Source organism: Leucopleurus acutus (genome assembly GCF_964270905.1).
Source record: "Leucopleurus acutus genome assembly, chromosome: 14".
NCBI classification, from domain to species: domain Eukaryota; kingdom Metazoa; phylum Chordata; class Mammalia; order Artiodactyla; family Delphinidae; genus Leucopleurus; species Leucopleurus acutus.
The window spans coordinates 15,759,804-15,777,099 of record NC_139156.1 but is presented as its reverse complement, the minus strand read 5'-3'; the positions used below and the strand labels follow the sequence as shown (position 1 = coordinate 15,777,099).

General features: G+C 41.2%; 1 protein-coding gene across 4 annotated transcripts in view; it reads right to left on the bottom strand.

Moving 5' to 3' along the window:
* Nucleotides 1-17,296, bottom strand: part of ABLIM1 (actin binding LIM protein 1) — a 312,495-nt gene that overhangs the window by 113,023 nt on the left and 182,176 nt on the right. For all 4 annotated transcript variants that reach the window (XM_082854666.1, XM_082854663.1, XM_082854664.1 and 1 more), the window contains exons 3-4: nt 6,126-6,309; nt 1,822-1,931 (exon numbers count right to left, since the gene is read on the bottom strand). In XM_082854666.1, the coding sequence (XP_082710792.1) occupies nt 1,822-1,931; nt 6,126-6,309 (294 nt within the window). The remainder of the gene's footprint in view (nt 1-1,821; nt 1,932-6,125; nt 6,310-17,296) is intronic.

Sequence of the window (17,296 nt, the reverse complement as noted above, 5' to 3'; positions counted from 1 at the left end):
TTTAAAAATATCCTCCTTCTGTTTCTTAAACCAACCAATGAGGAGTATTAGATGAAACAAAAAGACAGCCCCAAACTCGCAGTCAGAAGCCCTGCCTCTAACCCTACCTTATTATTGGATAGCTTGTGTGACCTTGAATATCCTCATGGGCTGCAATATCCTCACCTATCAAGAAAGATAGTTGGACTAAAGGACTCCACTGAATTTGAGGATGCAGCCAGTCCTATAATAGGCCTACGGACATGATCTTCTGTTATAGATTGTCATCCTGTCCTGGGACTCATAACATCCTCTTTTTCTTAACTAGACTGAAGAATTCCTGCAAAGTTTTTTGGTAACATACTTTCAAAGCAAGCCCTCTCAAGCAAGGGGTACCTATTCTCAACCTAGGTCACCTTCCCAATGACCTGCAGGGGGCAGAGTAGGTAAGCACAGTGAGGGACTTGAAACCGTATTAGGGGTCTTGGATAGTGTCCTGTTTTGTAGCCCTTATCCTACCCAGGCTGCTGTTATTTATTAGTAGGGCATATAAATCCACATGCTAAGGATCTGATCATGTGTGTTGAATAAGATGCACTAACACATTTATTTTCTTCTTTTCTCCCAATGGTCAAAATCCAATTTCTATGTAAATACGTTTGGTCATAACATTCTTATTTTTAACAGGTATAACTCTTCTACTTTAACAGGAGGATTTGGAAGTGCTGTTAAAAATTACAAGAAATTCCTCCGGAGCAGAAGGGGCTTATCTCATTCTTATGTGCTGAGACTGGCAGGGTTTAAAGGCATTTGTTCTCTGAGGATGGGCACAATACACAGAAACCGAGGCAAACCTCTATCTAGTCCATGTCCTAACGCCCCAGGAAACAGAGGGAAGGAGAGCTTCCCTGCTTGCTGTCCTGAGTTCAGAATCCCTCTCACTTCAGAGTGAACTGACCTACCCAATGTTATTTACTACAAGAAATACTGCAATTTGCCACTATTTTTATTTGGAAGGAAGTTGGTTTTCTTTGGATTCATACAGGTCAGACAAGCCTTGTCATCAAGAATTACTAATCCCATGATGTATGGATAGCTTGTCCCATACTTTCTTCCGATCTCGCCTTGGGTGACACTTTTTAAGAGTGGTCTCCCTGATTGCCCCATACAAACACAGACCCATTGACCTGCTTTTTCTTCCTACTTTAATTTTCTTAACGTATTAGATATTTTTGTACATGCATTCATTGTCTACCTGCTCCTACTAAAAAATAAGCTTCCTGAGGATTCTGAGTATGTTCTGTCCACGCCTGTATCTCTAGTGTGAATGACACACACATTGTACGTGCTCAGCAAATTATCTGTTCAGTGAATAAATGTCAGAAACCCTCCAGGTGAATAAAGAATACTTAAGGGTGATAAAGAATTATTTAAGAGTAAATAATAACCACCACATTTGCCCAAGGCACTGTGGGGATAGCTTTTCTAATACACAGAGACATCAATCACATCACCACCAAACGCTCTCACAGCTTAAGCTCCATGACCAGAGAGGGGCGTTTCTGATGTAATAGTTTATAATTCTTTTTCCTTCATTTACTATCAAAATACACAGTGTGATGTCCAATTCTACTTCTGTCCTTTTGAAATAAGGGAGATGCTTCTCACTGCATAGGTTTTAGTGAAGGTTTCTCCACGCATCACGTTTTACAATTGAAAACGCCTTAGATATAGGCCTACTCTTGGCTCCGGCTACCAGAGTTTCTCAAAAAGGAAGGTACCTGCCTAAGCTACCTTTGAGGAATGAAGGAATTCATGTCAACAGGTGGCTGGGGCACTTACTGCCAGAGCAGGAGGCTTCTTTAGGGCTGGAAGACATCGGCTGTGCACACAGTTGGCAAAGGCAGTCTCTCCCATTGAACGTGACTCGGTCACCGGGTGGAAACGGGCGCCTGGAGACAGAAAGACATTGCCCTCAAGGTTACTGCAGCAATTTCATTCCTCTTCCTCACCCCTGCTTGGCTGGCCTCCGGTGCCAATTCACTGCTTCGAAGAGGAGCCAAACCATTTGAAATGCAGCCTGAAGCCAGCCAGCCAGCTGGATCCAGTCCAAACAAACACACAAACGTGCCTCATTTTGAGAGGAAAGGAGAATGCGCAGCTTCTGCGGGCAACCAGATAGTAAAATGATACCGTTTACCTCCACTCATTAGCGGAGGGATGTTCCAACAAGTCACCTAGCAGGGCACACACAGTAAAATTTTCCTTTTCCGAATGGAAACACCTCCAGGAAGAAATATTTTAAATGCCATGGATTCCTATTCAAGCTTAAGGCCCTTTCCCAAGAGAACTGGTTACAGGTCAAGCATTAACTCTTTAAGTTCCCTGGACCAACGTGATAATTATGCTGAATTAGACTTGGTCCTGGACGTCTGAATGGGCGAACTAAATATCTCACAGTGCTAGGGGCCCAGTCCCTTATAAACTTGGAGAAATACGAAGATGTGATAAATATCTGTTTAAAAATTAGTATTAGCTTCTTTTCAGAAAGATATTTTCCTTTCACATTAGATATTCATCAATAACAGCACACGTTGCAAAAATATTGCCTTCTTCAGGTACGTTATCAGTTTTCTTCTGCTCCCACTTCAGCAGGCAGATAGCTTTTAAAAAAGTCATTAATTAATAGCCATAGGACAGTCTCCACGCCTACTTTCTTGCAACTGACCAATTTGTCAATGATCTTCATGAGTTTTCAAATGTGTGATTCTGTCAATCAGGAAATTTGAAACTCATAAGCCAAACATCCCCACACATCTGAGTCAGAAGCAATTTCTTAAGAACAAATTCAAGCTTCTGGACATGTTTTACGTTCACAGCTGCCTTAAGTTGCCCTTCGGCCGGCTAACAGTTGTTGATTAACCATAGTGCACGCACAGATAGTAAATTTGGACTTAACTCCACAAACGTGCTTGTTGCCAGTCATCAAGGAGAGTTTTAAACTCTCACACCGCCAAATTTTAGAAGCGCTGAGTTGAGGTGGTCTCTCCTCTCCTCTTCTCTCCTGGTGCCGTGTTACTTTCCGTTGCTCAGCTAAGGCCCAGAGAGGTTAAGCAACTTGCATGGATTGACCAGCTAGGGAGACCAAGCCACAGGCAGGTGCAGGTGGTATCCACCAACTCAGAACTTGCTCTGTCTTTAATAATCAAAGTCACACTCTGGTGGATACCAACAGGCCTATCGCTTCACACTTATTAAGTAAAACCAAGCAAGCCTCCAATCTGCTCTGTAAGGAGGCCCTCAGGGGGTGAAGAGTCCACAGACCCAATAAGCTCAGGTTCTTTGCCTCTGATCAGGGCCAGGACCAGGGTGAGGGCAGCGAGGCACCCGAGGCAAAGCATCTAAGGAGGCCCCCGCTGTCAGAAGTGCTGCATGACCCGGGAGTAAGCACCCCTTTAAACTGTGCGCGCAGGAGCCTCCCTGGCTTCACCCTAGTCCAGGCCCTGCATCTGATCTAAGCTTCTATTTTTAAACTTGAACCCCACACAGATCCACCATGGGACAAACCAGAGTCCAGTTCTCAACAATGCGACCAGGTCTTCTGAATTTTGAATTTTGTTATTTCATGAGTGACCCCCCTTCATTTCCCTACGTCCTCTGCCCATATGGGTTCACTGCCTCCTGACACTTGCCTGAATGTTTGTAATAGAAGGAGAATTGGATTGACAGTCAGAACACCTGAGTTCAAATCTTGGCCTTGCGATGTGAGGGACTGGGAAAATCCCTTACACTCTGAGTCTCAAAATCACTCATAAGTAGGGATACGAATTCCTGATTGACTCCACAGAATTGCTCAGAGGGTTAAATTAATTTCTACATGAACGCAATTTGTAAACTGTAAAGGTGGCCTCCTCAGAGGAAACCGGCGTCATTCAGCAGCAGCAACAGTGGGCACCTCTCTGCTGTCTCAAACATGCAGGGACAGGGCTACAGCTGATAAATGTTTGTCCGTTACCAACTTGAAGCAATGATCTCTCAGGGCCAAGATCAGGAAGCCTCTTGGAGTTTACCTGGGCCAGCGCCCTCCAACCTGACTGAGTCTCCTCCTCCTTGGTGGCCCTTCAGAAACCACTAAATCATCATGAGAATTAGGGAGGAGAAAGGCTAGAAACGGATATTTTAAAGAGATCCTCCCTAGGGGATTCCAATGACCATCCAGGTTTGGGGAATCACTTGTATGCAGTTCACAGCCTCTCACCTTACAGATGAGACAATTGCTGGAAAAAGTTAGCTCACATAGGTCTCAAATCAGCCCAGGAAGCAGGACCAGGACTCGGGTCTCCCGAATGCCAGTCCAGGCTCTTAACCAGGCTGTGAGCTATAGCCTGAAAAAGGAGAGGTCAAGAGGAAGCTTTGCTTTTGATTAAATACAGAAAAAAATTCAGCTCATTAACCCAGAATTTTTAAATTATGATTTAAAAATATATATAATTTTAAAATGGGCTAATAGTTATATAAAGTTATTAAAATAATTTGATTATGAATATTTCATCTAAATCTTATTACAATTTATCCATGTGTATTATCTTGTTAATTAATTATACAAAATCATATTTACCCTTCTAGAGTTTACATTTCTCCGGCCTAGAAACATGAAATGCTGAAAAACAAAACAAACTGAACTGAACTGTAGTTTTTACAAAGGCATAGCAAAATGGAGCACACAGAATCAACACCATTCCAAAAGGCATGGGATTGCCTGATTAGTATGGGTCCATTAAGTAGCTGATCCTTTATTGATGAGTCTCCTCATTATAGGAATCGAACCCATTGTAAATTCTGTAATGTGTAGCACTCAAAACACAACAACAATGAACCACATTTTCCACTCACACTTCACACAGTTTCCTTCTTCTCTCTGACTGATCATTTTAATCAAGCTGCTTTGTGCAGTAAGGATCTAACCTTGGTGGATCATAGAGAGGAGGGGTTGGCAACTTTTCCCCTGAAAGATCAAATTGTAAATATATTTTTAGACTGTGCAGATCATAAGGTTTCTGTCACAACTGCTCAACTCTGCCACTGTCACTTGGAACCAGCCATAGACAATACATAAACAAACGGGCATGGCTGTGTTCCAATAAAACTTTATTTACAAAACAGGTATTGGGTCTAATTTGGCCCATGGGGCAGTTTGCTCTCCCTGGTTATAGAGCAAATGCAACTATTTCACACACCCACTCCCACACACTGATACTTCCAAATAAGCTTCATCTTTCCAAGTATTTATGCCATTTCCTCCCATGTTTCCATTGCTCAAAATGTCTCAAGATCTAGAGCTGCTTTCAGATTTGGTTTCAAGGCACTTAAAATCAGTCACATTATTTAGTGGAGGATATCACATATAAAGTTTCTTAAGTAAATTACTTTTTGACTAAGCCTGATAACACACTAGGAAAATAAAAACATCTAAAGGTGCATCAGAAAAAATTATTTTAAGACAAATGTATGATATCACTTTTATGTGGAATCTAAAAAAAATGATACAAATGAATTTATTTACAAAACAGAAATAGACTCACAGACATAGAAAACAAATTTATGGTTACCGAGGGGGAGGGATAAATTAGGAATTAACAGATACAAACTACTATATATAACATAGATAAACAACAAGGTCCTACTGTATAGCACAGGGAACTATATTCAATATCGTGTAATAATCTATAATGGAAAAGAATATGAAAAAGATATATGTGTATATTTGTATAACTGAATCACCTTGCTGTACACCTGGAACTAACACAACACTGTAAATCAAACTGTACTTCAATAAAAAAGTTTTTTTTAAAGAAAAGATATTTTAAGACTAAGTACAACTCAAGGGACTTCCCTGGTGGTCCAGTAGTTAAGACTCAACACTCCCAATGCAGGGGGCCCGGGTTCAATCCCTGGTCGGGGAACTAGATCCCACATGCGGCAACTAAAAGATCCTATATGCCACAGCTAAGACCAGGCACAGCCAAAATAAATAAATACTGAAAAAAAAAAAAAAAAGAGACTGAGTACAACTCAAGACCAAAGTGCACATTCCAAGCTTTGACAGCAGAACCCAGCGCTTCTCTGTTGGGGAAAGCCACACTTACTTGCAGATCGTACAAGCAAAGCAGTTGGGATGGTAGGTCTTGCCCAGGGCGGTCACCACCTCTCCTTCCACAAACTCCCCGCAGCCATGGCAGCGCGTGCCATACATCCTCTGGTAGTCCAGGGTGCAGAGATACTCTCCGTTCTTTATGAAGAAGCCCCCTTGGGCCAGGTCACAGCCACACACTGTGGACAGACAAGTTCACATCTGGTCATCATGTGCCAAGCTGCTGGGCAGCAGTGCCTTCTACTGCATGCTGCTAACTTACTCTATGATCTCAGCAGTATGGGGTTTGGGGGGGGACTGGTACAAAGAGCTATTTATTGTTGGGCTCTGATTCTCTCTTGCCTCCCTCCCCTCTTGCTTCCCTCCCCTTTGGGAGCTATGCAATGTCTCATGCAAGTAAAATCCATTGGCTAGGGCTCCATAGCTTCTGTGATATGTCTAAGATTCAGAGATAATCAGTCTTTGATGGAAAGATACCTTTGGTTCACGCGGTCTCAAATATGAACAAAACTGTCTCTTGAAGTGCTATTCAGGAAAGCACGGCTTGCCCACACAACTGCTTGGTTTGGACCAAAAACTGTTACTGAGCTGAGTAATAAATTCCCGCTACACCAAAAGCTGAAATGTCCAGTGTCTATTTTTTCACACTCTGGAAATACTTTCCCATAGTTCTAAACAATTCAGACGTTTAATTTTCTCTTTGTGCAGTAAATAGGATAAGTCCATTATTTATATATTACAGAGAGAGATAAAAATGAACAAGCAGAAGAGGAAACAAAAGGGAACATGTCCAAGATAAAACTGTCATTCGGGACCTCAGCACACGCAAAAGAGGCTGCTTTGCTGTGTCTGGATTTTGGCGTCTCTTTCAAAACTGTGCAGCTGTGAATTACGGAGATGGTGCAAAAAAGAGCAGGTCCTGGGATTCCAGGTGTGCATGTTCAGGCAAGACCAGAGCAGGACTCAGCAACTGGTCCAAAAATGAAGCCAAAGGCAGCCTCTGCGAGTAAAGATTTTCCACTGCCAAGTGACTGGGAAGCAACACCAAAGCTGGAAACCTCCATTCTGAACCTCTCTATCCCCAAGTTTGGATGACACTTCAGGGCCTTGGGCAAAGAATCCAGGATTTGTCCTGATTATTCCTGCAAGCAGTTGGTATGGGCACTCAGCTGGGGTAGGGACGAGGTGAGTTCAGTCACTAAATTGCTTTCCTAAGGACCTACTGGAACACATGGTAAGTTCCCATGACACATGAACCCATCTAGATGAACTAGTGTTGAGCACAGTAAGATTCTGACGGAATCTTACCGCCCCACCCTCAGTTAGCGGTCTCTACTAACGGCAAACTACTAAAGATACTCAAAGTGACGCAGAACCTACAACAAGCTTTCCACTGTGGGTTCATCTGTCTTTGTTTAGATCAACACTCCACAGCTATGACCTCCTTCTTTGCAATTTATAATCAAGTAACCCAAGATGATGGCCTGAGTCCGTCATGCCTGAAAATGACCACCATATAACCCTACTGTGATCACATTACCTGGAAACCAGCTTGTTCATCACCTGCCGCCTCCCTCACCTGCCAGTCCCCCACTGCTCCCACACCTGCCTTTTCCTTACCAAATGGTCCTGTGGGTCGAGAGAACTCAAGTATGGACTAAGCCTACTCTACCTGAAAATTCCTTCAACAACAATAAACACAATCCTGAGGCCACAGGACACCTTAGAGTTCTTTCTTCAATATTTTCCTATGTATTCTTTTTTATTTTCCCACAAGATGACAAAGCACTTCATGGGTAAGAGTCCTCAGCTTCACTTCTTTTGATTTGTCTTTAGGGACCTCCAACCACGGTATCTGATATAACACTGGGAACCAATCTTTGAATTATTATAAATTGAATCCAGCCTCAAACTTGGCAAATTCCCACTGGTTTCACTCCTCAGTGGCGTCAAGCAGTTCCAATGACTCAGTTGCTCTTCCAAACCTGGGTATTTCTCAAAACCATGAAAGGTAACAAACTAAGGCATTTGGACTGCTAGTAATTCCCTTCAGTCTCTCTTCCAATCACCTAAGGTAGACAGAATGTAAAAATTCACAGATCCTTTATAAAAAGATCTGGTAGCAATAGGGTAATTATGGTAATACAGATTGTTGAGACAGCTTCAAAGCTAATTCTAAATATTTTAGAAATCCCTGTGTTCACTGCTTCCTTAGGGAACCTCTGCAGCCTCTCTAGTTCACAGGGTTTTGTGAAGTCGACACATCCTGTCCTTTAATAATAAAGTCTTAGTTTATATGAACCTAATATAGCCTTAAAAATGACTTTTTAATTACTGTTGAGAGATGCCAAACTAAAAGCAAACTGTGCCTTTTTGCAATTTGATTATTTGATTTGGCTTAGTCCTTTTTTTTGTTTTTGCGGTACGCGGGCCTCTCACTGCTGTGGCCTCTCCCGTTGCGGAGCACAGGCTCCGGACGCGCAGGCTCAGCGGCCATGGCTCAAGGGCCCAGCTGCTCGGCGGCATGTGGGATCCTCCCGGACTGGGATATGAACCCGTGTCCCCTGCATCAGCAGGTGGACTCTCAACCACTGCGCCACCAGGGAAGCATTGGCTTAGTCCTTAAATTCAAAGCAGTGGCCCAAATTGGCTTACCAAACTGTACCACTGTTTCCGGTGGTTTATACACAAGGAAACCAGTGTTTGAAAACGGACTCACAGAGGCAGGGGTCATGAAAGGCACACACAGCAAGCAGTGAGAAGGAACGTCTGTACTGCTCAGACCTAAGAGTACTTAACGTTATTACATTTCCTAAGACTGGACTAGTTGGGATGTAATCTCAGACTCTTCCCTCTCCAGGCTTTACTTGCCTGTTCCTCCTCTGACCACAACTTCTCAGTCTCCTTGGTCAGACCCCGAAATGCAAGTAACTCCCATGGATGTCACCTCCTTCCTCTAGAATACAAGGCCTCCCTGGGAACAGGTCTCATCCACTCTCACAGCTTCAACTATGACTTTATGTGAAGGATTCTCAAATCTATGTCTTTATCTGTGATACCTTCCCCAAGCTGGGCAGAGACGGCACACCTAACTCAAACACAGCATCGTCAAAACAAACTCTACCTTCTCAGCTTCTCTGCCACCTCTTCTGAAACATTCTGCTATTCCCACTTTTAATTAAATGGCAGCGCTATGCATTCTCCCACTCTTACACCAAAATTTTCAACTGTCCACTAAATCCAATCCATTTTCCCAAGAACACATTTCTTTGATCCATTTCCCTCCTCTGCCTTCTTGCCCTCTTTACTCAGGTCCTGGCCTTCAGCATCACTTTCTTGTATTAAAACAGCCTTATTATAACAGTTTGTGTACTGGCAAAAAAAAAAAAAAAAACCCCAAACCTGGGAACAACTCAAATTTCCATCAGCAGAGCAATAGTTGGATAAGTTATGCTATATCCAGTCTATGGAGTTTGGATTAAAAAGAATGGGTTAGATCAATATCTGTAACCTAGAGGCCCGTCCGGGACATATTATTAAAAGAGAAAATTTCACAAAGAATTTTAATAATCCCTTTTTTTAAAAAGTCTACTTATGTTTTTATGAACGAGGAAAAGTGAGTTAAGACAAACATAGGGTTATTAAATGGGTTATCTCAGTAGGATGAAGAATTGTTAACTTTTTCTTCACATAACTATGTGTCAGCTCACTTTGTAAAATTATTTAATTTTGCTCATACACACGTAACGTAAAATGGACCATCTTAACCATTTTTAAGTGTATAGTTCAGTGACATTTAGCACATTCACATAGTTGTGCAGTCACCACCCCCATGCATGCACAGGACATCTTTCATCTTGCAAAACTGAAACTCTGGACCCATAAAACAGTAACTCCTCATTCTCCCTCCCTCCCCCCAGCCCCTGGCAACTGCCACTCTACTTGCTGTCTCTAAGAATTTGACTATTCTTGGTGCCTATACAGGTAGAAGCTCACTTTAATAATAAGATGTTAAGGAAAATTATCCAATAAACAAGGTTTATTACAATAAACCTTGTAAACAAGGTGAAGGAGAGAAGCGTGTTCCTCCAGTGTCATGCCGGAGTATTAACAGCTCACACAGAATTATTTCATGACCCAGGGCACTGGATCTGTGTTTGACAAGCTCTTTACTACTAATTAAAAGCCTGGACTTTGAAAGTTAACCATAACTTGTAGATTCTTGTTCGGTAGACGTGCAGATGATTTCTGTCCAGATTTACTCTCCTGTTAGACTGCTAACCAGTTTTATATCTAACCCTGGCATCTTATCCCAACATCTTTTCTTGAATGCCTTTAAACCCATTCCTTTGGTTCTCCTTTGAACCAGCTTTACATTCTGCTAGTTCCTTCATAATGAATTGACTAAATCTCTGGTACATGTTCATTCCATATTTGTATGAGAGTCATGTATTTAGCTTTTTGAAAACTACACTTTGACAAAGGAGTTACTCTTTTTAACCAAAAATATCTAAAGGTGAACATTTTAACAATTAAAAAAAACTTTTGGTCTATTTTATATTAACAGCTTTGCTGAAAATACTTTTCACTGGTGGCGCAAAGTAAAACGTTCCCATCCAAATGATCACACAATCCCAATTTAAGGTCGAAATTCAGTAGAGGCTCTATTTAGGTTTTTAACTCTGGATGCTCCATTTGTCTTTGCTTTGGTTGAAAGTTAACATATGCCCAGGGAAAAGCATAGATTCCTTTCATAAAAAAATAGAGCTGCTACTTGAGGACACAGGGAGGGGGAAGAGTAAGCTGGGACGAAGTGAGAGAGTGGCATGGACATATATAAACTAACAAATGTAAAATAGATAGCTGGTGGGAAGCAGCCGCATAGCACAGGGAGATCAGCTCAGTGCTTTGTGACCACCTAGAGGGGTGGGATAGGGAGGGTGAGAGGGAGACGCAAGAGGGAGGAGATATGGGGATATATGTATAGCTGATTCACTTCGTTAGAAAGCAGAAACGAACACACCATTGTAAAGCAATTATACTCCAATAAAGGTGTTAAAAAAAAATAGAGCTGCCAGTGAAAGAGATTAATCAATTGCTTTGTTCTCATGATCAATTATTTAAAACATGTCCCACTCAAGGCCCCCCTGAATCTTGCCTGCTTTGCTATCACTAAAGCATGGCCACAAACAGTCATATGTCTTGTAGATGTTACACCCTTGAATTAATTCTCTGCAAACCAAGGAATTCCATTAACTAGTTAAGAAGGAATATGAACATTGAAGCCATTTTATATAAAAGTTGTGAAAATAGTAACAGCACATTTAAAAATCTTACATCTTTAAAAAAAAGTTAACAGGAGCTGCTTGTGTTGTAAAAATACCACAGAACAGGAGGGGAACAAAGTATGGAGGTGTCAAATAAGGGTGAAAACAGCATAGTATTCTAGCGGCATGAACAGGGTTGTAGTAGCAACTATTTCTTCAACTTTCTAAAAACAGCGGTTACTTTTTATGTTGCAACAAATTCATTGCAGAGACATTCCATCTGTCAACTAGTTCATACTGCCAGAAACTTAGGAGAATAGGTAATATTTAAAACTCTGCCCAAAGGTTGCTTGGAGGCAAAATGCAAGAGACATTTTCTTCATCTAGATCAAGAGATTGAACATCTCTGCTGGTCTCACTGGTGTTTTAATCATTTCATCCTAGTGAGAGAGGGAGGGACGTCAAGCAAACATGATCAGTTTAGTTTTGAGCAACATAAGAATTCTAATTGGGGGCCTGGAGCCTTAGGTGGGTTCTTTCTTCTCTTTTCTAGGGCAGGTGCTGGTTTTGTGGTCTGGCACTCTGCCAGCTGGTCAGCCCATCACAGGGCATGAAGAGCCCTTCTGAACTTGCCCCAGGGAAATGAAGGCTTTTCATGGCAGGATCTGGGTTACACCCGCTCATTTCTGGCGATAAGGGCCATGTGCTTGCTTTCTTTCTTTCTTTCTTTCTTTTCCTTTCTTCCTTTCTTTCCTTCTTATTTTTTACATTATTTTTATTTTTTCTTCCAGTTTTATTGAGATATAATTGACATACGGCACTGTACAAATTTAAGGTGTACAGCATAGTGATCTGATTTGCATACATCATGAAATTATTATCACAATAAGTTTAGTGAACAACCATTACCTCATATAGATACAAAATGAAAGAAATAGTTTTTTTTCCTGTGATGAGAACTCTTAGGATTCACTCTTTTAACAACTTTCATATACAACACACAGCAGTGTTAACTATATTTATCATGTTGTACATTACATCACTAGCACTTATTTATCTTATAACTGGGAGTTTGTACCTTTTTATTGCCTTCATCCAACTCCCCCTCACCCCACCCCCACCTCTGGTAACCACAAATCTGATCTCTTTCTCTATGAATATGTGTGTTTGTTTTAGAAGTACAATTGACCTACAACACTATTCTAGTCATTTATTTTTTTAAATAAATTTATTTTATTTATTTTATTTTTGGCTGCACTGGGTCTTTGCTGCTGCACGCAGGCTTCTCATTGCCGTGGCTTCTCTTCTTGCAGAGCACGGGCTCTAGGCACGCAGGCTTCAGTAGTTGTGGCACACGGGCTCAGCAGTTGTGGCTTGCACGCTCCAGAGCGCAGGCTCAATAGCTGTGGCCCATGGGCTTAGTTGCTCCAGAATGTGGGATCTTCCCAGACCAGGGATCAAACTCATGTCCCCTGCATCGGCAGGTGGATTCTTAACCACTGCACCACCAGGGAAGCCCACTATGCTAGTTCTTGTAACTCAACTTAGTGATTTGATATTTCTATACATTTCAAAATGACCACCACAATAAGTCCAGTTACAATCTGTCACCACAGGAAGATATTACATAATTATTGACTATATTCCCCACACTGTACATTTCATACTGGTGACTCATTTATTTTGCAGCTGGAAGTCTGCACCTCTTAATCTCCATCACCTATTTATCTTCTCCCCCTTCAACCCTCCCTCAAGCATCCACCTGTTTGTTCTCTGTATCTATGACTCTGTTTCTGTTTTGTTATTTGTTTTGTTTTTAGATTCCACACAAAAGTGAAATCATACAGTATTTGTCTTTCTCTGTCTGACTTATTTCACTTAGCATAACGCCCTCCAGTCCCATCCATGTTGTCGCAAATGGCAAGATTTCATTCTCTTTATGGCTGAGTAATATTCCATTGTGTATACACATCACATCTTTTTTATCCATTCACCCATTGATGGGCATTTCGGTTGCGTCTATACTTTGGCTACTGTAAATAATGCTGCAATGAGCATAGGGGTGCATGTGTCCTTTCTTTTTTTAAATTGAAGTATAGTTGATTTACAGTGTTGTGTTAATTGTTGCTGTACAGCAAAGTGATTCAGTTATGGGTGCAGGTATCTTTTCTAATTAGTGTTTTTGTTTCCTTCAGATAAATATCCAGGAGTGGGATTGCTGGATCATATGGTAGATCTGTTTTTAGTTTTCTGAGGAACCTCCATACTGTTTTCCATAGTGGCCACACCAATTTACATTCCCGTCAACAGCATATGAGGGTTCCCTTTTTCCCACACCCTAAAAGGGCTAGGTGCTATAGAAGTTCTGCTTTACAGGTGAAACCCTGTTCTACCCGGCCTGGGCCAGCACTAGCCCCGCCTCCTCTTAGGCTGTCACGTGCAGAAGGAGGGCTGGGACGGACGCAGGGTACGCAACTCTCAAACACTTCATGGGTGGATCTGCACTGTGAATACCACATACTTCCCATTCTCTTCATCCATCCTCTACTCCAACTAAATTTTAAAAGAACTTTATTCATCCAAGATGTTATTCTATTCATTTCCTCAAACCCTTTTTTCACAGAAAATACAAAGGTAGACTTTGACACAGCATCTTCCCAAACCACTCCCAATTCTATTACAGTGTCTCAGGGGTCTCACTGAATCAGATTCTGCTCTGAAATCCAGAGCAGTGTGTTTGAAATTACCATACACTGTAGCTCCAAAGTACGACATGCTGTCGCCCAGAGTTCAAAATAGCTGAACAGAGACTCCTAAACAACAATGAGAGGGGGCAGCTTCCACTAAAAATAACCATTAGCTAATGCACCACCCTGGAAGCAAACACTAAGCCTCAAAAACATATTTAAATAGTTTTCACCTTAACTTCTAAATGCTCATCGAAATCAATGATCATTTCTGGGAAAGAAGATAGTTAGAAGTCCGACCAGATGGCAAAATGAGACCCCAAAGCCAGCATTTGAGGGGCTGTATTAATTCCAAGTTTGAATTTACAATAATAACTAAAGAGACTTGGCTGAAAAGGAAACATTTAGGAACCTCTTTTATTAATAAAATCTTCAACTACAAAGTAAGTTTGTTTTTAATGCTTGTTGTGGATTAATTATGTTAATCCACATTAATTATAACCAGCTCAAATAACAAAGATATCACCCAGAATAATATCTCTCACTCAGTGTACTGTTTTGTTTTGGTTTTGGCCCATAACCCAAAACAAGTATTAAAGTCTTCTCTGATAGCATAGATTACTTAATAATTAGGAAAGATCATGCATAAATGCTGAAAATGTGCACAAGGAAGAAATGAGAGGCTGGCCAGACTTAATAGGACCTTGCTTATCCCAGGTAAGCCTACCTCAGACTAGGCCACCCACTGGAATTTTGGGCCCATAGGTAAATTTTAAGATCTATATTCTCTCCTCTCCCTTTCCCCTTTTCAGTCCCCAGAAAGAGCTCAGTCATGTATCTTTGCCTTTTATGAACTCCCAGACACTAAGGACAGAGCCTCCATGCGAATCATATGTGTATCTATAAGCTGACCCTGCAGAAGACAGATAAAGGCACAGATGCATAGCCATTTTTACCAGCAACCACAAAAAAGCAGTTAGCATGGGGTCTATTAATCCTCTTAATGGGCTCTTTTTCTCTGGTTTCTCCCGCCCAATCTACCCTGCACACCTTCTCCCAAGTATTATGGTAAAAGACCTCCTGCTTCACTCTGCAAACATGCTGACCTTGCATCTAAGGCCCTGGCATCTACCAAACATTCATCTGACTCTTCTTGATCATCAGGGCTTTATTCCAGTCAAACTGACCCTCCCATCCCCCTGCCGGATAGACACCTCCTCCACCTCCTGCCAACACCCATACCAAGCCCAGCCAGCCTCCCAGGCCCCACTCAGGTTTGACCTTGTGATGAAGCTGATGGCTTCTTCCAGTCCCCTCTGGCTCTGCTTTCTCTGGGCTCAGAACAATTATTAACGTTTGACTCTTAATATATGTTATCTTGTACCTTATACTGCCATTGAGATTTTCTCCTTATCTCAGTTGCAAGCTTACTGAAGGCAAATACCACTTCTTATGCTGTTTTATATCTTCCGTGATACTTAGAGAGATGGAAACTTATTGTCCCTTTCCTCCTATTTCATATTGCTTTAAACCAGGACAGTGTGGGCAGAACCAAGTTGCCCTGCACAGCATAAAGAAAGAGCCAGTAATCCTGTCTTTGCTTCTGCAAGTACCAAATTGGCATCAAAATAGTGGCGCCAAGGTAGTAACTCCACCCTCTCTCAAATTCTTGAGTCTTTTAAGACTCTGAACTTCCTTCACAACTGAAATTGACTGTAACTCAACAACTCAAGAGACCATTTCAATTCACATGTGCTATGTGTAGGGTCACACTACAGGTCTGCTTTGTGCTCACAATACCAAGAAGGTCCTGATTACAGAGAATAAGACTGTGACTGGTTATGTGCTCCATAATTTAAGGTGCATGAAAAGAAACGAGAATGGGATCACAGAGTAGCAACAGAGTAATTAAAGGGCTGGGAGAGAACAGCTAAGGAAAAAAAAAGGTAAATGGAATTGGGATTAGACCAAAGAAAAGAGGTCAGGGTAATTATGGTCTTTAAGTGTGTGGTGGGTTATTTTAAGGAAATCAATAATCAGCTCTTTTCCATCTAAAGGACAAACCGGGGAAACATTTGCTTTACATGTACCAAGAGATCTAGGTTAGATAAGCTTATAGCTATAACCATAGAGGTGATTACAAATGAGAACAGGCTCTTGAAAGAGGCTATACTATATCTATGGTTAGAAAATATTTATGACAGAATAAATGGCCTTTCCATTCAGGATAGAAGAGCACTTACACTTTTCGGTATGGACAATGTGATAATGTTACTTTCTTGACCCATACAGCTAGATCAAATCACAGAGATTACATTACAATGAAAAAAGCATCAAATTTATCATTTTATCAGCACCTAAAGTACCATTTTGGAAATGAGATACAAACATGAAGAGTTAGTTCTTATAGCATATAAATTAGATAATATAATTTTACTTAAAAAAAAAACTAAACACAGAAAACTCTTCATCTGTGTATTCAACCCACACACCCCTCGGTTTTCATCCACTTTACTCCATGAAATCCTTGCACTTTATAAATACACATATTCTACATGGAATGATCCTTGTCTGGTAAACATCTTATAAACCTGAAGATGGCAAAAATGGAAAGTGCTATTGGAGATGGGATGCTTTTCCCAAGCCCTTTCACAGAACCCTGTCTTTAAAGACTAATTCTTGAAAATTATATTGCAATTCATTGACATAAGTAGAAGTTGTAACCCAGATTTTCTAATAGTTTTAGATAAACACTTTAAAAATAATTTTGATGTTCATGGGCTATGAACATCAAAAGGTAGCATTTCCCACACCCTCTAACACACAGTTAAGACTCTCATTGTGAAGTGGCAACAGTCTCTATTAAGACATATTCTGTATGCAGACTTCTGCCAATGCTATCTTGAGAGATGAGCTCATGTGATCTGATTTTTAAAAATTTCCACAGACGTCCAATGTTCAGAAGTCTTTTTAAAACTATGTGGCTATAAATAACATACAACACTAGCTCCATTTTTGAAATGGAATAAAGTGACTCTAATTAATGTTTAAAATGCCATCTTTCAAATGACAGTAGGAGGGTTATGGCTCCATTCATTTCCGGCAGGAAGCTTGCTTCCCCAAATGAAGGCCAGCGTCAACTCCAGACACACCCCTGTCTCCACCACCTTGAACAAAGCAGCCCCTACCCCTGACCACAACTAGCATGCTCC